Source organism: Eschrichtius robustus, chromosome X (genome assembly GCF_028021215.1).
Source record: "Eschrichtius robustus isolate mEscRob2 chromosome X, mEscRob2.pri, whole genome shotgun sequence".
NCBI lineage: Eukaryota > Metazoa > Chordata > Mammalia > Artiodactyla > Eschrichtiidae > Eschrichtius > Eschrichtius robustus.
In genome coordinates this window covers 14,318,699-14,340,067 of record NC_090845.1, presented here as the reverse complement: position 1 = coordinate 14,340,067, position 21,369 = coordinate 14,318,699, and the positions used below count along the sequence as shown (strand labels likewise).

At 42.8% G+C, this 21,369-nt stretch overlaps 1 protein-coding gene across 1 annotated transcript in view; it reads right to left on the bottom strand.

Moving 5' to 3' along the window:
- The window catches only part of TXLNG (taxilin gamma), a 57,822-nt gene that overhangs the window by 2,468 nt on the left and 33,985 nt on the right, over nt 1-21,369 (bottom strand). The window contains exons 3-9 of the mRNA XM_068533688.1: nt 19,814-19,905; nt 14,742-14,912; nt 12,593-12,787; nt 9,976-10,095; nt 8,252-8,326; nt 1,992-2,084; nt 373-468 (exon numbers count right to left, since the gene is read on the bottom strand). Of these exons, the coding sequence (XP_068389789.1) occupies nt 373-468; nt 1,992-2,084; nt 8,252-8,326; nt 9,976-10,095; nt 12,593-12,787; nt 14,742-14,912; nt 19,814-19,905 (842 nt within the window). The remainder of the gene's footprint in view (nt 1-372; nt 469-1,991; nt 2,085-8,251; nt 8,327-9,975; nt 10,096-12,592; nt 12,788-14,741; nt 14,913-19,813; nt 19,906-21,369) is intronic.

Sequence of the window (21,369 nt, the reverse complement as noted above, 5' to 3'; positions counted from 1 at the left end):
AGTGGCCTGTGCTGGCACCGGGAAACCTGGCCCAGGCTCGGCCAGGTGGGCGCCTAGTCGGAAGGCAGATTCCCCAACCCTCAGCCCCAGACCCAGTCAATCAAACTCCGGCTGGAGCTGGACAAGCCAGGTCTTACAAGCCAGGGCTCCTCGCTGGCTGAGCAGTGGGAAACCCCACACCTCACCCGGGACCCTACCTACGACTCCTGCCGGGACAGATCCCACTCAGCAGCCCTCCCACCCCCAGCTCTGGCCAGAGCCCTCGGCTATGACGGCAGTGTCACAAGGCACGTCCCCCTGCCCTGTCAGCTACCTGAACGTCATGAGGCCCCGGGACTAAGATCACACCTTAGTCGCGGGAAACCACCTCACCTCTTCGGCCATTTGCAGAAGTGCTTTGTTATTGTTTTCCCATTTGGTCCGCCATATTATTGTTTCTTTTTCCAGTTTTTTAATTTTCTTTGTCATCTGCGAATCGACACAATTGCAAATTTAAATTCAAGGTTCCGTTTCTTATCTCTACAGCCCACCCCACCCCCTGACCGGTCCTTCCCGCCCCCATCACGGTGCCCAGGGCACAGCTCATCTCACAAGCTCCCCGGATGGCGGGGGCAGGACCAAAGCAGGGGTTCATACGATGAGAAAACCGCATCTCATCTCCTCAGTTTCAGAGGCAGCAACACCTAGAGGAAGCTGCCCGCCGGCAGGCTCTGAGCGCTCGCTTCAGGCCGAGGCCAGCCCTCCTCCTTCCCAAGTCGTACCAAAAAAACATCTCTGTTCCTGAATTTTCTGTGCATTAACTACTTCACGTGAGTTCTGGAAGGATCAAGGTTCCCCCCTCCTCCCCAAGATGGAGAGCTGGCGCTCTGCCCCGACCTCCGAGGCTGCAGCCGTCCGGGAAGCAGCGGCAGCGGAGGGCAGGTGAGGGGCCGGGGACCAGGGGAAAGTCATTAACCCTCAGCTTCCCTTATCCTCACGACTCACATGACCGTTCCACTTCAGATTCTGCTAAAAATAAAACGGGTCCAAAAATCGGGGGAACGTTCTTAACCGACGCTGCCAGAACCCAGTTTTCAGAAATTGAGAAGGTTTCGTTCCGGTGCCTACGAGGCCGGTTCTCGGGTCCTGTGTGCCGTGGGCGCCCGCTCCCCGGCCCAGGGGCGCCTCCGGGTCCCCACCGAGGGCTCCCGATACCTGAAGGGACTCACCGGAGCACTTACCACGGCCAAGCGCTGCCTGAAATACTCTACTCTATGAAGGGCAGGCGTTTTTGTTATTTGTAACAAGAAGGCACAGAAAGGGTAACAACTCGCCCGTGGTCACACAGCGCCACGAGGCGGACCCTGCCCCCAGGGCCAGCCGCCACCGCCTCCCCTGCTGCCCATCCCTAAAGCCCCCGGCATAAGGATGAACGCGTGGCTACGTGGGCATACTGGTTCTTAGTTTAATATCGAGGATACCGCCTTCCTCATCACAGGCAGGAAAAAGAACCAGACACCAAAAAATTGGTTTGCTTGAGGGAGAAAGAATTCAGTGGGAGTATAAACGAAGAAGAAGAAGAAAAAAGCTAAAAAGGTAGAAACACCGATCTGTATCGACCAACCAAAATACGTAGTTACTGTTCTGGGCTTGGTTGTCTTTAAATAATTTGATCTCCAAGGACACCGAGCTTTGTGAAAAGGGTGTGGGGTGGGTCTGGGAGGCATCACCTGAAGCAAATAAAAAAGACACCGCTTTACTGCTAACAACAAATTGTATTTAATAGAGGAGTTAAGTTTAATGAAGACAACTGTGAGGGCCTAGAGATCACTAGCTACATGGGGTACTACTGAGGGCAAAGTGACTAAACATGATGCCACTGGAGGATGAGAAGAGATGAAATGAAGACAGTACAGTAAAAACATGAACTCATCCAAGTAGCAATCATGCTTAAAATAGCTTCTTATATAAATTCCCTTTTAGGCAATACTCCACTAAAAATAGGCAAATACCTTTTCCATTTCCTGCCGGAAGGTTGTAAACAGTTCATTGCTTTTTGCCATGGTAGTCTGGAATTCTTCAAACTTATCCATATAAAGAGAAAGCTACAGAAAACAAGTATGAAAAATTCAGAGCTCTAGGTAAATGATTTAAAATCCCAAACACTTTCAAAAAGAACATAATATGGTTAAACGTTACCTGTTATAAGCGACAGAAATAAGAACAAACGCACACCCAATCCTCGACCCCAGACATCAATGGCTGCAGTTCTAAGAACCTACTGAAATGCACTGAAACTTAGGAAGTTATGTTGACCTCACCATCTTTAGATGTAACTGTTTAAAATGTACAAATATTTATTAGCTCCATTCCGCCAATTATAATAAAAACTGAAGTATGTGGAATAGCTATAAATTTCATACAATTAATCCTTTATGAACTACCTCCTCTCCTTATATTTGAAAAATTGTCCTTGGAAAAAGATCATTCTTTTAGAATACCACCTGCACAGTTCCTAGCTTGAAATCAGGGATAACTCTTTTCTTAATGTAGGCAGGAAAATGAAACAGAAGCCAAAGGATTGGTGTGGTTAGGGGAGAAAGAATTCAGTGGGAGTATAGTTAAGAGAAAAAAGCTGAAAGAGGTAGAAACACCAATTTTTCTTTTAACTCCCACCCTTAAGGAATTTTTATTCTAGCTGGGAAAATAAGGCACTAACCGATAAGGCAAGCAGAATTTAGAACACAGAGTCACCTTCTTCTCCCCCAGGACAGGAATTCACAGAAGCCAGGGGTGGGGGGCAGCGCAGTAGGGGTCAGAATAGTTAGGGAAGCTCCTTGTGGCCGAGGCCCAAGCTAGGTCTCAAGGGCAGGCAGAATTATTTCATTTCAGACAAGGCGGGAACCCTGAGAGCCCACCTAATAATGTAACTGCATTATTTCAGGATGAGGAAACAGGTCTGGAGGAATAAAGGGCTTTGCTCAAGATCACACAGCACATATAAAGAAAGCGGAGAAGAAAAGATCACCAGAGGCCAAGAAACAGCATCAGCGATGCCTTTCCACCTTCAGCAGTGCTGTGTGCGGAGCATAAGGAGAAGCCAAGACCAGGGCGGGAGGGGAGATGCCCTGGGAGGGAGCGGAGCAGCCGGTGGAAAGGCAGGAGGCCAGCTCTGCTGTGTGGGAAGGAGACGCGGACCAAAAGCGACGCTACCCATGGCAACAGGCCAGGCCAGGCGACGATAAGACAGCCAAAGCACGCCGCCCCCCCCCCAGGAGGGGGAGGCTGAGGGCCGGGATGAACAGAAATTCCAGGGTGAAGAGAATAGCGCAGAGGATTTCCAAGCAGAGCAGTCCGTAGAGGGGCGCATGGTGACAGAGCCTCCAGGGCCGCTGGCCCGGGGTCGGAACAGCGGTGAGGCTCAGGCGGACTGATGGAGCAGTTCTGGCACTTGAGGGAGATTAGAAGTTATGGCAGTCTTAGCATGGTCTGTTTTTATCAAAGAGAGAACATCCAGGTGGACTGTCCCGTCAGAGTTCAACGCTGGCCCCCTCTGGGTAATGAGTAAGTGGCAACTACCATCTTGGACTTACGGGCGCAGATTACAAAATTGGTCAAAACACACCAATAAGACTAAGATCATCAACAAAGCCTGGAAACGGACATGGCGAGCAAGAACAGAGAATGAGATGGACTCCTGGGAAGAACAGCACATTTAGGGAGCAGGAAAAGGAAGAGGCGGCAGCAAAGGAAACAAACTCATGATCACATAACATGACTCAGGGCAACACCGATCACAGACAAGAGAAGCTGCACTGCTAACAGTACAACAGAACTGGAGCTGCCTGTGAACTCGGTAGAAGGGCCCTCTGGGGCCCTGCATTAAAGTCCATCTTCCAAAGCCATCTATAGACTTTTTATACCTTTTCCACATTGATTCTCTTCTCCATTTATATGGACAACTGAATTTATAGGGCTAGTAAGGGGTTCAAAGATTCCTAGAAGCATTCTAGCACAATAACTTATGGTGGAAAGTTCAAAAGACTTCTTCAATGTTCACTCTAAGTTAGGCTAGCTTTATAGGAAATGAGTGTCACCACACTGTAAAACGTGCCCAAAGACAAACAGCACTCAAAAAATGTGTTCATAAAGATTCAGGCCAGTCTGCATTTTAGAACTAATTTAGAGTCCTTACATTTTAAAAACTTGTTACATAATAAACTTTCAAAATGAGTAATACATTTTTCATCAAAATGTAATCTACTTTTCTGAGAAAGGGTGAATTGTAGGTACAAATGCCTAATTTCACCTGTCCGTGAAGACATGGGAAGTCCTTCCTGTACCTCTTCTTTGAGTGGGGAGGCACCTGCTACCCTTACTCCACACAAGGCACCACAGAGAAAGACTGAATTAGAACAAACCTAAGGGGTCTGGACTGAAAAGCAGGGAGGCAACGAAGAAAAGCCTAGGCCTAGACAGCTTCATGGGTGAATTCTACCAAACACTGAAAGAAGAACAAACACCAATTCTTATCAAACTCTTCCCAAAAAGTGAAGAGAAGGGAATACTCCTGAACTCATTCTACAAGGCCAGCACTGCCCTGATACCAAAGCCAGATAAGACAGTACAGGCCAGATAAGAAAACTACAAGGATGGTTCAACATAGGCAAATCACTAAATGCGACACACCATGTTAATACAATAGAATGAAAGACAAAAATCGTATGATCTAATAGATGCAGAAAATGCATTTGGTAAAATTCAACATACATTCATGATAAAAATGCTTGACAGGGAATTCCCTGGTGGTCCAGTGGTTAGGAATCTGCGCTTTCACTGCCAAGGACGCGGGTTCAATCCCTGGTCAGGGAACTAAGATCCCACAAGCCACGTAGTGCAGCCAAAACGAAACAAAACAAACAAAAAAAAGCTCAACAAACTGGGTGCAAGGAAGGAACATACTTAATATAATAAAGGCCATATATGACAGAGCCACAGCTAACATGATACTCAAGAGTCAGTTAAAGGCTGAAAGCTTTCCCTCTAAGATCAGGAACAAGACAGGATGCCCACTCTCACCACTTCTATTCAACACAATAGTGAAATTCCTAGCCTGAGCAATTAAACAAGAAATAAACAGCATCCAAATCAGAAAGGAATAAGCAAAACTGTCTGTTTGCTGATGACATGATCTTATATACAGAAAATCCTGAAGACCCCACCAAAAAATTGGTAGAATAAATTCAGTAAGGTTTCGGGATACAAAATCAACATACAGAAATCAGTTATGTTTCTATACACTAACAACAAAATATCTGAAAATGGAATAAACAGAAATAAATAAAATAATCCTATTTTCTATAGCATTAAAAACAAATACTTAGGAATACATTTAACCAAGGAAATGAAAAATGTAAGAAACTGTACACTGAAAACTGTAAGACGTTGATGAAAGAAATTAAAGAAGACAAAAAAGTGGAAAGATACCCTTTCATGGATCAGAAGAGTCAATATTGTTAAAAATGTCCATACTAGCCAAAGCCCTATCAAAATTCCAATGGCATTTTCCACAGAAATAGAACAAATAATCCTAGAATCTGTATGGAACCACAAAAAACAAACAAACAAAACAAAATAGCCAAAGCAATCTTGAGAAAACAAAGCTGGAGTGGAGGTATTACACTCCCTGATATCAAGCTTTATTACAAAGCTATAGTAACCAAAACAATTTACTACGGGCATAAAAGCAGAGACATAGACCAACGGGACAGAATTGAGAGCCCCAAAAAAAACCCACACAGGGGCTTCCCTGGTGGCGCAGTGCTTAAGAATCCGCCTGCCAATGCAGGGGACACGGGTTCGAGCCCTGGTTCAGGGAAGATCCCACATGCCGCGGAGCAACTAAGCCCGTGCACCACAACCACTGAGCCCATGTGCCACAACTACTGAAGCCCGCGCGCCTAGAGCCCGTGCTCTGCAACGAGAAGCCACCGCAATGAGAGGCCTGCGCACCACAACGAAGAGTAGCCCCTGCTCGCCACAAGTAGAGAAAGCCTGAGAGCACAGCAACGAAGACCCAACACAGCCAAAAATAAATAAATAAATTTTAAACAAAACAAAACAAAAATAAACCCACACAAATATGGTCAATAATATTTCACAAGGGAGCCAAGAATACTCAATGGGGAAAGGAAAGTATCTTCAATAAAAGGTGTTGGGAAAACTGGATAACCACATGCAGAGGAATGAAACTGGACTGCTATCTTATACCAGTCACAAAAATTAACTTGAAATAGGTTAAGGACTTAAACAGGAGATATGAAACTGTAAAACTCCTAGAAGAAAACACAGGTTAAAAAGCTCCCTGGGCTTCCCTGGTGGCGCAGTGGTTGAGAGTCTGTCTGCCGATTAAGGGGACACGGGTTCGAGCCCTGGTCTGGGGGGATCCCACATGCCGCGGAGCGGCTGGGCCCGTGGGCCACAATTGCTGGGCCTGCGCGTCTGGAGCCTGTGCTCCCAACAGGGGGGGCCATGATAGTGAGAGGCCCGCACACCGCGATGAAGAGTGGCCCCCACTTGCCGCAGCTGGAGAAAGCCCTTGCACGGAAACAAGGACCCAACACGGCCATAAATAAATAAATAAAAATTAAAAAAAAAAAAAAAAAAAAAAAAAAAAAGCTCCTTGACAGTGGTCTTGGCAATGAATTTTTGGATATGACAACAAAAGCAAAAATCAACACGTGGGACTACATCAAACTAAAAAGCTTCTGCACAAAAAACAATCAACAAAATGAAAAGGCAATCTACGGAATGGGAGAAAATATCTGCAAACGATATATATCTGATAAAGGGTTAATATCCAAAATATATAAGGAACTCATACAACTCAACAGCAAAAAATAAATTTAAAAAAATTTTTTTTAATTTTTAATTTAAAAACCAGCTTGAATAGACATTTTTCCAAAGACATACATATGGCCAACAAGTACATGAAAAGGTGCTCAGCATCACTAGTCATCAGGGAAATACAAATCAAAACCACAGTAAGATATCACCTCACACCTGTTAACAAATGCTGGTGAGGATGTGGAGAAAAGGGAACCCTTGTTCACTGTCAGTGGAACTGTAAATTGGTGCAGCCTACTATGGGAAACAGTATAAAGGCTCCTCAAAAAATTAAAAATAGAACCACCATATGATTCAGAAATTCCACTTCTGGGTATATATCCAAAAGAAATGAAAACAGGATCTCAAAGAGATATCAGCACTCCCATGTTCATTGCAGCATTATTCACAATAGCCAAGATATGGAAGAAACCTAAGTGTCCATCAACATATAACTGGATAAAGAAAATGTGGTGTATATACACAATGGAATATTATTCAGCCATAAGAAAGAAGAAAATCTTACAATTTGTGACAACGTGGATGGGCTTTGAGGGCATTATGCTAAGTGAAATAAGTGAGACACAGAAAGACAAATACTAAATACTGTGTGATATCACTTACCTGTAGAATCTAAAAAAGCCAAACTCAAAGAAACAGAGTAGAATGGTGGTTCCCAGAGGTGGAGGGCGGGGAGAAAGGGGAAGATGTTGGTCAAAGGGTATAAACTTTCAATCAGAAGATGAGTAAGTTCCAGGGATCTCATGTAGAGCATGGTGACTACAGTGAACAATATTGTACAGGGGAAGGAAGGGAGGGAGGGAGGAAGGAAAGTCGGGGGCCCCCATTAAGGTGGCCACCACCTCCGTACTCTACCTGGGAGTGGAAATGCACGATCAATAGGCAGTTTTTAAAAATAGGTTACAGGCTCATAGCACAAAATTCTAAAGATTTTAGGTTACACTATATGAAAATGCCATTTTGTAGGTCAAATAAGTATCAGCAATTTCATATGGTTCAACTTCACACAAAAGAACTAAAATCTGAAATCAGTTTTTCTTTAGTAGGAAATTAGCTGACACACATGGGAACACACAGAGAAAGGGAGGAAATAACGTGGGATACTGGAAGGAGGACCTGCAGATAGCGGGACAAACTGTCCCATCTGCCTGGTTCCTGGGACCGAGTGCTAAAACCAGGAAAGTCCTAGGCAAATCAGGATGAGGTGGTCACCCTAAACAAAGAGGAAAACTCCAAGAGGGACGTGTGATCTACTCTCAGGTCTGCTGGGAACAAGCAAAATCATCTTAGAGGAGATTCAAGGTATGTATCAAATGAGCCATAGATTTTTTTCTTACAAATTTTACTACCCCTGCTGTCAAGTTACCTGCTGTTTTAGTTGTACTTCTTGTTGTTTCATTTGTTCATATTTGTGTCTTGATTCCGTTGCTTCTTTTAATAACTAGAAAACAGAAACATTCTGGCAAAATACTAATAGTCATTACAAATACGACTACAACGCCCAACGACCAGATAGTTAGGCTTAATCCTTCCACTCATTATTTTAGCAAGAACCACGAGTCTATGAATGAAACATTCTGTCACATCAATTGCTAATTACCTGTATCTTTGATCTGTTCCATTGTTAACACTTAGGAATGTAGGAATACTCTTTTATTGCTTAGAAGAAGTACCCAGGAGTCCTAATAATAGGTTTACAAAACTCAGGGTTAAATTGTTGTCTTTTAGATGAAAATAATTAGAAGTCTAGTACTGCGCAGAAAACATGGCTGACAATCTCGACATTATCTGGGTCATTTAGAAAGCCCCTCTGGGACGTCCCTGGCGGTCCAGGGGTTAAGACTCTGCGCTTCCACTGCAGGGGGCACAGGTTCGATCCCTGGTCAGGGAACTAAGATCCCACATGCTATGCGGCGTGGCCACGAGAGGCAAGATGAGGCAGTGTATGGAGCGAAAGCAATGAAATCAGGAACCTGGTTTCTGATCACTTTTTTTTTAAAGCTGGGGGTGGGGGGTGGGGGGTGGGGGGTGGTGATGGGATGGGAGCTTTAATTTATATACTTGAGTTTAAGAAAATTATGTAGTGAAATTGCATAGTAGGCAGCTGTGAAATTCAGTCCCTGAAGTAAAATGTCACACTTAGTCCAGCAGGTTTTGAAAAGTCCTTAAAACCAACCAGAAATACATGTATCGTATTTATTTATTTAAATATGTGTATCATATTTCTATTCTAACTTGGGAAATGACAACTGTCTCTTCAGTTATGCACGGGACAGCGCTGTCAGTTCACATGGAACGACCACGCTGTGTGAAAAATGTCTGTCTCTTAACCCTAGACTCGCACTCAAGAGTGACATGTTCACATCATGAGGGCCATTCAGGATCCGAGTCTTCATACCTGGCTCGCCTCGGGGCCTAGGTTACTTGAGTGAAATCTGGATGGGACAGTCCTCATTATCATAACCACTTCTGACTTTTTTTTTTTGGTTAAGCAGGTAACGTTAAATTTGCATGTGTTGAATATACATACCCAATGACATTCCACTGTATTCACAATTATTGACAGGCCATATAATCTGAGCACACATTCTGAGAATAATGCTGAGTGATTAGGATGTAGAGAATTCTGTTAAAGTTTTTCAGAAAATTATACCAGAGTAAACAAATAGTTTCCCTAGTTTCAAGTTACTTGTTTGGAAATAAACTGTAACAGTATGAAGGACACCCATGTTTGCTAAGCTTGCTATTAAATCGAATCCCTAAATTTAATGTGCTAAATACTGCTATAATTCTTAAACTTGGTGGCCATTATCTAAAAAGTGAAATAAATATTCTAAGCACAGAAAAGTCCAATCAGTGCAGGTCTTCGCACTAACTTGGTCTAATCTCTCCAGTGTATCTTCTGTATATAAAGTTAAATAGAAAGAAAAGGCTAATGTTTTCTAACACACACGTGCCCTTCACAATCTAGAGCAAAAAAACAATTAGCACAACCCAGTGCTAATTTAAAAATGTAGAATAAGTTTAAATGTTTTAAATGGCTTTGGTTACAATTTTGGCAATCATGTCTTTTTAAGAAATTGCACTTACAAACTCTCTCTCTCTTTGATGTTTCTCATCAGCTTCTTTTATCAGCTGTGTTGTCTGTTGCAGTTTGGCATCCACAAGCTGTTGCTGCAGTTCCTTATGTTTGAATACTTTATCAATGTGCTACGGGGAAAGTAAAATCTCTTGTCACTTAATGAAAAAAGGGACAGAATGACGAGGAAACACGACACAAGTTACAAGACCTCACTCATGAGGCTGTTTTTCCTGCTAATACCACCAGGGCTAATACCAGCGGGTGCCTGTCCGCGTGCTGTGCTGGCAGAAGCCTGTGTCGGCATCCCTCCCTCCGGAGATGGCCCATCAGCACCTCAGCAGCCGGCCTCGTACCTCCTATTTCTGCCCTAAGGTGAAAATGAAGCTCAAATTGTATCAAGAAAAAGACAGCTAAGGAGATCAAACTGTTAAACCCATAATACATCATACACATAATTCCTGGATATTTTTTTCTCCCCATTAAATTTTCCCAAATCTCTCAGTTGGAGGCAGCATGCTGTGATGGGAGGAATGGCCCCAGTCGAATTCTCCCCCTTGCTGAATCTCAGTCCCCTCACCTATGGGGGGTAGCCACACCCACACTGCAGAACTGTAAAGGCCAACGCAATGGCTATACTATGTAAGGTGCTTGGTTGCCTGGCACTTATCAGATAAATTTGGTAAAAGGTCATTATGATTTCCAAGTGAAATTATTAAGTGGTTATTTATGTACAATAAAGTCATCAGAACATCCCTCCCTGACCAAGGAAAGAACGTTCAATAATACTCAAACTGAATAAGGCTCAGAGGTAATGTGATTTCAACATACATAGCTTTCAAATTTTCTACATCTATAATGTGGCAGACTATCATATTAAACAACAAAACTAAAACAATAATTTTAAGAAAAGTGAGGGCTTTATAATCTAATAGAAAATTTATTCTCTAGGACAAAAAAAGTTTCTTCAATAAACACACTGTAAGAATAAAAAAAGAGAGAAAAGGAAATCTTTATCTTAGAGACTTGACACATATCAACCAGTGAAACAGATGGGCTTTATTTGGATGATTCAAATAGGTTTTTTCTTTTTAAAACAAAAAACGGGGAGACAATCAGAAAAATTTAAATGATGACTAGATTTTAATATTAAATAATTACTGCTAATATTTTAGGTGTGAAAATGGTATTGTGGTCACACCTAAAAACGAATCCTTAGTCTTTTTGAGGTACACCCTCAAATATATATGAATGGACTGATACCTTGGATTTGCTTCAAAATAACCCAGGGGAAAGTGATGGGAATATCGTTGAAACTATGGTTTCATCTGCTAAAGCCAGGTGATACAGTCTCTACTTTTCTTCGTTTATAATTTTCCATAATAATAAGGAAAAAAAAAAAGGTAAGCAAAAAGCATTGAGAGTGATAAAAAGAAAATCTTTTAAAAAACTAACAGTTTTTGAAGGGCTATATGGAAAACTCTAATTTAATATAATCTAAAGTTTGCCTTGAACTGGATAAAATAACCCACAGAGATGCCACAATCTTTTTTTTTTTTAAATCAGCTATTTTAATCTATCTCTATAAGGGATACAACACACATAAGAGAACATTTTACTAACTTAAAAGGCAAGGGAATGGGCTTCCCTGGTGGCGCAGTGGTTGAGAGTCTGCCTGCCAATGCGGGGGACGCGGGTTCGGGCCCTGGTCTGGGGGGATCCCACATGCCGTGGAGCGGCTGGGCCCCGTGAGCCACAATTACTGAGCTTGCGCGTCTGGAGCCTGTGCTCCACAACAAGAGAGGCCGCGATAGTGAGAGGCCCGCGCACCGCGATGAAGAGTGGCCCCCGCTTGCCACAACTAGAGAAAGCCCTCGCAAAGCAACGAGGACCCAACACAGCCAAAAATAATTAATTAATTAATTAATTAAAAAAAAAAAAAAAAAAAAAGGCAAGGGATGTGTCATTTAAAGAACCTAACCCTTTGTTCCTGCCCATTTGACCTCTAAAAGGGAGGAACTTTAAAAAAAGCACATGATCGCCTATTTGCATTTAATCTAGACACCCCGCCCAGACTTCCCAACTAGCTTGTAGAACTCTTAGTTGGAGGCCAGTGACCAAGATGAGGTGCCACAGATCCTTCCAGTAAACTTTTTCCTTCAATTGGGTGTATAAGGGTTTAGAAATAGGTTCTTTTTTTCTCCCAAATACTATAAAACTGCCACTAAAAAAAAAATATCTGAAACACAGGCATAACGGAATGATAGTGTAGACCATACAGATTATCATAGACGTCTAAAATACAGCATATTTTGGGGCCAGGTACTTACTCACTTTTAGTCTAGATAAGCGGAAAATCTATGCTAAAATTACAAGCTTCCAGAATCACACGGAAGACGAGTAGTGCTTAACACTGTCTCCAAGAAATTGCCTCACGCACCCAAATCCACTGACTTCTGGGCCATCGAGTATGGTCCCCAAGAATCCTGTGAGGGAAGGCCAGACTTCCACCATGCATACACAAAGGTTCTAAAACACCCTGGAGGAAGAAGGTTCTAAAACACCCTGAAGGAAGAGTTTTAGTGAATGCTTTTGGTTCGTAGTGAGGGGACACACCAGTTGCCCTACCTCCTCCCTCAGTGCGTACTGCTCGATGAGCTTCTTCAGCTTTTCGCCCAGCTCGACGTTCTCCTGGCGGAGCTTGGCGTTGTGTATGTCGTGTTGCTCCAGCTGTGCCTGGATTTCATTCAAAGTGATTTGGAAGTGCGCAGTGGCCTCTTTCCGTCTTTCTTCCTCCTCTCGTGCCTGTTGCATATTTTCTTCCTTATTATCCAAAACAATTTCTGTTAATCGTACAGACCTACAAATGGCACAGACGCCCACAAAAGACACTGCTGCCATGTGGGTTCACTGCTTGCTGCACTGAAGTGGTGCTTCTGAACTAGAATTCCTTCCCTTTATTTAGGACCGGAAGGCTCTCGTTTGAAAGCAAGCAGCTTCTCCTAGGTAGATAATCAGAGAGGCGCCGACTGCCCTGCTCTACAGTAAGTGCTCTGTGGCCAACTAAAGCTCACCACGCTGAGAGACGAGGAAGGAGTCTCACCAGGCAGCCAGCTCCCTCCACGCGGGCTTCCCAAATACCCTCCCCCTTGCTAGTCCTGCAGGGCAGCATCTGAAATCAGCCTGAAGAGGGAGATCCCTTCCTGCCCCTTACTTTCTGGGTCACAGCTTCTACTCCCCTAGATGGCAAGGGACAAGAGGAATCTGCATCTCAAAAGCTTAGTCCCAACTCTTGCTCAGATCCAAGTGCTAAGAGACCTTTACGTGTCTAGTGTCTAAAGCGTTACCAGTTCAATCAAAGTGTGGACTTGCTATGGGGGAAAAATACAACTCAGTTTCATGAACACCGAAATCCAAGGATTCAAAAGCAAAGAAAACCTGACGGCTCCCACATCAGGTAAAGGTCCATTTCCTGAGGGCTCCTATGTTCTAGGGCCTTGGGTGCCTGCCATGGTGGGGGAGTCTCATGAGCAATCCGGCTCAGTCAAAATCATACCACAACTGCACATGAGGACAGGCCCACCCCTGTGTCTCTGCCTTCTTCCCTTCTTCCTCTGTTGGTACCAACTAACTTTTGGGTACCCGCTGCTTTGTCTTTTAATCAGCCGAGGAATAAGCGCTCTTCTAAAAGTACTTGGGGGGCTTCCCTGGTGGCGCAGTGGTTGAGAATCTGCCTGCCAATGCAGGGGGCACGGGTTCGAGCCCTGGTCTGGGAGGATCCCACATGCCGCGGAGCGGCTGGGCCCGTGAGCCACAAGTACTGAGCCTGCGCGTCTGGAGCCTGTGCTCCGCAACAAGAGAGGCCACGACAGTGAGAGGCCCGCGCACCGCGATGAAGAGTGGCCCCCACTTGCCACAACTAGAGAAAGCCCTCGCACAGAAATGAAGACCCAACACAGCCAAAAATAAATAAATAAATTTATAAAAGTACTTGGCAATGGGGAACTGGGATGGACAAGGGTGGCCGGTGATGTAACCAACGAACAGCCCTTGAGGAGCTCAGTGGGGCCTTTCCCGTCCCTCAAGTCTGCTCCTACTCGGCTTCTCATTTCACGTCCACTTTTCACACATGCTAATGAACGACCTCAGTGCTCAGCAGGAAACTGCAAATTTGAGCTTCCTAAGCCATGGCTCCTAGTGGGAAAGCTGTGGTCTAAACATCAATCTCATCTAGATTCCCCACGAGCAAGTATGAGCAAGTATGAGGTACGTTAAGAAGCACAAGGCCAAGCAAAATAGAACGGTGGCATCCCTGTCTCCAAGGAGAGACAAGGATTTAGTTCAAATAGGTACACAGTGACTATAAGTCAAGCTAAGTCAGTCCCTCCTGAAAAACAGAAAAAGGAACCAGACTTCCCTGGTGCTGCAGTGGTTAAGAATCCACCTGCCAGTGCAGGGAAGAGGGTTCGATCCCTGGTCCAGGAAGATCCCACATGCCGCAGAGCAATTAAGCCCGTGTGCCACAACTACTGAGCCTGAGCTCTAGGGCCCTTGAGCCACAACCACTGAGGCCATGAGCCACAACTACTGAAGCCCGCACGCCTAGAGCCCGCGCTCCGCAACAAGAGAAGCCCGTGCACTGCAACAAAGAGTAGCCCCTGCTCGCCGCAACTAGAGAAAGCCCGCGCACAGCAATGAAGACCCAACACAGCCAAAAATAAATTTTAAAAAATTAAAAAAAAAAAAGAAAGAAAGAAAAAAAAAGGAACCAACTCACCTTTAACGTCTTATTGTGACGCTGAAGTTCCCTGCAAAGAGACTCAAGTTTGCTTCTTGCCAAGATAGCCTTGCTGTGTTCACTCTGCAAATGAACTTTCTCTTTCACGATCTGGGCTTGCTTCTTCTGCAGAATCTTCATTTGCTTCTGAACGTTCCTGCTCTCCTCCAGCTAAAAGTAATAAGCACTTTACATTTAGAAAATACAGCGAAAACCTCTGAGTTATGGCTGGAAGAATTACAATAAGAGCTAAGGAATACATTTCCAAAAACCCACAGTATTGTAGTGCAATATTTTATTTAAACTGTTTCATGCCATGCTACCCTGCCAACCTTCTCTTTTCCCATTGTGATAGGAAAGTAAGCAAATGATTTAGGGTAGGAAAAAAACAATCTTAATCTCTTTATTTATTTATTAAAAACAAAAAAAAATGATGTTTTGGACAACTTTTTAGGAATCAACACCATAAAGTTTTACTTTCTTGAAAAACACGCTCAAGCTACTTTATTGAAACAATCCTCCAAATTAGAACTCAATAAGCAGCACTCAGTTCTTTGCAAGCGAGAGGGGGAGCACTGCAACTGTAGGTTTGGAGCAAATGCGTCTGTTTCAAGGCTACACCAACACTAACAGATAAGACGGCAGCCTTACTGACCTGTTAACTGGAGAAGGAAAGGATGCTGAGTCACTATTTCAAGAGCAAGAGCGACACCTTGTGGCCTCTCAAAACATACCACGCATCCTTACAGGCGAGATGCTCATAGCTATTAAAAACACCTTTACGGAAATTCCCCCCAGAAAATAATTTTGTTTTTGTAAAATACTCTCGTAAAGTAACCTTACTCAGGACCGTGGGCTGCAGGATCTGCACACACTATCAGTAACTCCACCGAGGGCTGGAACTGCCCCTGCCCTCCCCGGATTCAAGGTAACCACAACCCTGAATCCTGGGGTCACTATTCCTTTGCTCTCCTCCGTATTTTACGTCATCCGTGTGTGGTCCTAAAAGAAATCGTTTTGATTTTAGTTGTTCTGACTTTATTGTGGCTACTGCAACTGAGAAACCAAAATTTAAAATTTTCTTTAATTTAAATGAACTCAAGGGACTTCCCTGGTGGTCCAGTGGTAAGGAATCCGCCTTACAGTGCAGGGGACACGGGTTCGATCCCTGGTCAGGGAACAAAGATCCCACATGCCACAGGGCAACTAAGCCCACGTGCCACAACTACAGAGCCCTCGCGCCCTGGAACCTGCGCGTCACAACTAAAGAAGAGAAAACCTGCACGCCACAACTAGAGAGAAGTCCCGCACACTACAACGAAGAACCCGCGCGCCACAACGGAAGAGCCCGCGTGCTGCTAAGACCCAGTGCAGCCAAAAATAAATAAGTAAATAATAAATAAGTCTTTAAAAATTAAAAAACAAAATAAATAAATAAATGAATTCAAGATTAAATGGCCACATGTGACTAGTGGCTACCATTCTGGACAGCACAGCTGAAGATTACACTGCTAGGACTCATTCAGATTGTTTGCATGTAGCTACAGAGCAGGGACCAGCAAACCTACTCTGTAAATGGCCAGAAAGGAAATATTTTAGGCTTTGCAGGCCACAACATGTCGGTTGTGTCGTCACTGTCTTTTAAACAACACTTAAGTAAAACCATTCTTAGCTTGTGGGCAGTACAAAAACAGGCCTTGCTGGCTTTGGCCCTCAGGTTGTATGCTATTTCACTTTTTTAAAACTATGCAGGGACTTCCCTGGTGGTCCAGTGGTTAAGAATCTGCCTTCCAATGCAGGCGACGCGGGTTCGATCCCTGGTCGGGGAAATAAGATCCCACATGCTGCGGGGCAACTAAGCCTACGCGCCACAGCTAAAATGAGCCCGTGTGCCGCAACTAGAGCACCCACGTGCCGCAACGAAAGATCCCACAGGCCACAACTAAGACTTGACGCAGCCAATAAATAAATAAATATTTTATAAAATAAAATAAAAACATGCAGCACACAACACACTTTGTTGACCCAGTCTCTTGTCAATAGGCAACTGAGTTGTTTCCAGGTACTCACAACAATTCGCATATTCTCACACATGGGCTTCCTGGTATACACCATGCAAGAATTTAGCCTGAGTGCAAACCTAGAACTGGGGTTGTGGGGAAGTGATTTCTAAATGTTCTGTTGCACATGACAATGGCACACTGTTTTCCAGAGTGGCCGGCACATTTACTCTCCCACCAGCAATTTATAAGAAATCATGTAGATGCACTTCTCCAAAACTTCATACGATCACAATTCTTCATTTATGCCACTTACACTGGACATAAAAAAACATGTTGCTATGGTCTTGATTTGCATTTCCCTGATTATTCATAAGATCGAACATCCCTTGTATGTTTATGTACCTTTATGTTAAGATATCTTCGAATCTTGATGTTTCTCCACTTCTATGAAATGCCTCTTACACATCTCTTGCCCAGTCTTCCACTGGGTTAATTGTCCTTTTCGTATTCATTTGCAGGTGTTCCTTAGATATTCCTCACATTGAATCTTATACTGGTTATTATTTGTTGGAAATATGTTCTCCCCAGTTTGTAATGTGTCTCCTCACTTCCTTTTAAAATGTCGTTTGATGAACAGAAAGTCTTAATTTCAATATAGCCAATTTCTGAAATCTTTTCTCTGGTAGTGCTTTTTGTGTCATAAGAAATCCTTCTCTTAATCCAAGTTTGGAAAAATATTAACCTATTAATATATTTAAATAAACCTAAATGATATCTAAAATTTTCATTTAAGTCCTTAATCACTGTATATGGTGTTCAAGGATCTAAATTCATTTTTTCCCCCATAAGGATATCCACTTTTTAAGCTCCGTTAATTTCTTAAGGATGGTATAATTCTCCCCTAAATGCAACTATAGATTCCATAAAATGCTCCTCAAAATCCCCAAGGGGTGTTTTCTTCCCATGGAACTAATAAGTTGAATCTAAAATTTTATAGCGAGTAGAGAGTCAAGAACAGCCAAGATACTTCTGATGAAGAGAAGATACACCTACCCAACCAGACAATCAAGATTTATTATTACACTATAATAATTTACACAAACTAAGGAATGGGAAAGAACAGCACCACTACGTACTTAAGGACCATGTTACAGGCCTAATGGGATCCACACTTAGCAAGTGAAATGTGACAATTTCATAAACCCATGTTATCTGGAGAACGTGGCAGCCACAAGATCTCCCCAGAGGACAATCCCCATCACAGAGCAGGCACCCCTCCAGCTGCTCTACAGGACTTTCCTGTCTGAGCCACAAGCACCAGTGACGTCAGACGATGCTGTCACCAAAAGGACAGAGGACAGTGATGGCAAAAGGGAAGTTTTCGGAATAATCCTCGGGAAAAGCCTACTCCCTTGATAGTCTCACTGCTACATAACCTACATGCTCTACCTTTTAAAAGAAATGAGTGTTGTTTCAAGAAACAAAGCTTTATAACATTTTCTGAAAACAGTACACGTTTAGTCCTTCATATGCTCAGCACAAGTCTAAATCAAAGAGAGGTTGCTCACTAAGCAAGTCTTCAACGTGTCACATCCTAAAATGAATGTAGCGATGATTACTGGTGCTTTAAAAGAATTAACCATACCCTCCCCTCCCCCCCGACACACAAAACAAATGCCACAAACAAAACACCCTAGACCCCTTGCTGCTTAAAAAGTGTGATCCAAGGGCTAAGAGTATCATCATCAACCTCACCTGGGAACTTGTTAAAATGCAGACTCTCAGGCCCCAGACCCAGTGAATCACAATGTGCCTTTGAACAACAAAAGTCCCAGCATCTGCGTGAGTCTAAGAAGGACTGCTCTAAGCCACTATCTGCCCTTTCTTCTCCTAATCCACGTGTGACTGTCTGCTGTTGTCCCAACAACACCGGGTCAAGTAGCTAACCTGCTACACTGCTTTTTTTTCTTTTACTCTTTTCTCCAATTTTTTTCTTTTCCCTTTTTTGTTTTTGTCTTCTTTTTCTACCACTTCTCACATGATTCTCTTCATGTGGATGGAACCAATAGGGACTGTCTTCCACTGCCAATGGAAGTGTTCCTTTCCTGAAGCCAACAATCTGACCTTGTTGTGTTTTCTGCCATCTTTGCATTTGTGACTGTTCTAGGCCATTTTCATTGATGCCCGGGGTTTCCTGCTGCTCTGAACAGAAGGTGCCAGACCGCTGAACGCCAGCTAAGCGGGGGTATTCATGGACCCCTTTGTAAACTGAAGGAAAATATAACTGTAATTGAGTTATAATTCATTATCAAAGCTGGTCACTGACAAAAAGTAGCATTTACGACATGGAATAACTGCTTTATCAACAGATGAAAATGCATAAACATTGTCCATGATAATTCACCTAAGTATTTCACAAAGGACATTAATTTAGCATATTAGAACCATTCATTCTAAAAGCTTCCCACAACCCTTATTTCAAAGGGTTCAATGGCTTCCCCATTCTTCAACTTAAAGAGGACAGCAGTGTTTCCATATTGAGACTGCTTTCATAATTTGACAAAGAGAATTAATGCTACTTGAAATAACTCAGGCACAGAACAAATGAGGTTAATTTCTTTGGAAGATGGAAAAAGGAATGCCTGGCACATAGTAGATACTAAATAAATATTTCCTGAGACACAGTATTGTTTTAGCAGACTATTTCACCTAACTCACAATTTCAGTCACAATGGCTAGAGCCTTTATCTCTAGAATTCCCTTGGGAAAAGTTAACTACAGGAACCACTACACTCCAACTGACTGGCATTTAAAGCACCACAACACAAGACTGAGTTTTAGAAAATCTATGCTGTATCTTTAGCATTATAATGCTCTATATATGTAACACCTTACAAAATGAAGTCATACAAGCAACAAAAAGCCCCAAGAAATCAGATTCTCCTCTTCAATTCTGGAGTAAAGTATAATTTTACATTTAAAGCTACATCATATTTTAAAAAGCTTATCAAGCACATACACATTTTGCTATACTTTATATGGACCTCACTCCCTTGATTTAATACTCACAAGATCGGCATATTTCTTACAGAGAGCTGCCAGCTTTTCTTCTGGAGTTGAAAGGGTGTTTAGGGCTTGCATCAATAATAAGACTTCTTTTCCTGATGATTAACAAGATAAGAAATAAGTCCCAGAAGAAGAATGAGATCAACCTGTAAACTCTAAATAACACTTCCTATGTTCTGACATCCAGAGTAAAATAATTTATGCCTATAACCAGAAATAAGAGATTTACTAGCTAAATTAAGAAAGCTATTTTTAAAATCTGGATCAGCAGGCACCCCTTCCTCCCCATCTCCACCCCAAATTTCTTCACTCACTAACACTGCGAGCTATTTGTGAAAAGAACTCTTGCTGAAGGCTTAAAAATTTCCTTGCTTAACCACTGATATCCAAGTTAAGAAAAAGGGCAAGTTACAAAGGGCAGAATATTTTTATATGCTTCCTCCTAACCAAGTACAAATATAGAAGGAAGTTCAAAGGCAATTTCGGGTGGTACTCTCTGCCTATCTAAGACGCTCATTATCACTCGTGACACAGATCTTTTCCTTTGAGCAATTTAAATAACTTCTGATGACTTAGTAAGCATATTCTGTGTGTTAACCAAATTTAGTGTAAAAAAAAAAAGAAGAAGAAGGATGTCAAGATGGGACTTCCTTTGGGAAAAAGAGCTGAACAGTATTTTAAGGACTCTGGCAGGGAGAAGCAGGTGACTGAGACAGGATGGAACAAATGGTGTTTTAAAATAAGTGATAAGTTTTATTTCTTCAGCTGGGTGGTAGGTACCATTTTTATTTTTTTAAACATTCACTCTTCATGAAGGGTATTTCATTAAAAATACATATGTGATGGCAATTTCCTGGTGGTCCAGTGGTTAAGACGCCGTGCTTCCACTGCAGGGGGCACGGGTTCAATCCCTGGTTAGGGAACTAAGATCCCGCATGCTGTGCAGCATGGCGGAAAAAAAAAAAAAAAAAAAAGTGAAAATGACTTTGACTTTGGTATACGGTGTACAGATTGCTATGAGGAAAACAAGCAGGCTAACTTCAAAACAGAATCCTTTTCCATCCACAGAAAATTTTAGCAACAAATCCTCTCTCGTTTGGCCCAAGACCAATAAGAATTTTAAAAGAGATGACAAAATATGATTATTGAATATGATTAGAAATAACAGTAAGGTAACTTGCAATTTTTATGAAGATTTTTAAACTCACACTCTACCTGGTTTTTTCTGAGATACAACTCACATACCATAAAATTCACCCTTTTAAAGTGTACAGTTGAGTATAATCACTAAGTCGTACAACTATCACCACTGTCTAATTTCAGAAACCCCATGTCCATGAGCGGCCACTCCCCAGGCTCCCTCCTCCAGGTCCCTGGCAGCCACTACTCTACTTCCTGTTTCCACGGATTTGCCAATTCTAGACATTTCATATTAAGTGGAATCATTTAATTTGTGGCCTTTTGTGTCTGGGTTCTTTCACTTAGCATAATAGTTTCAAGGTTCACCCACAATGTATCAAGACTTCATTCCTTTCTACCACTGAATAATATTCCATGTA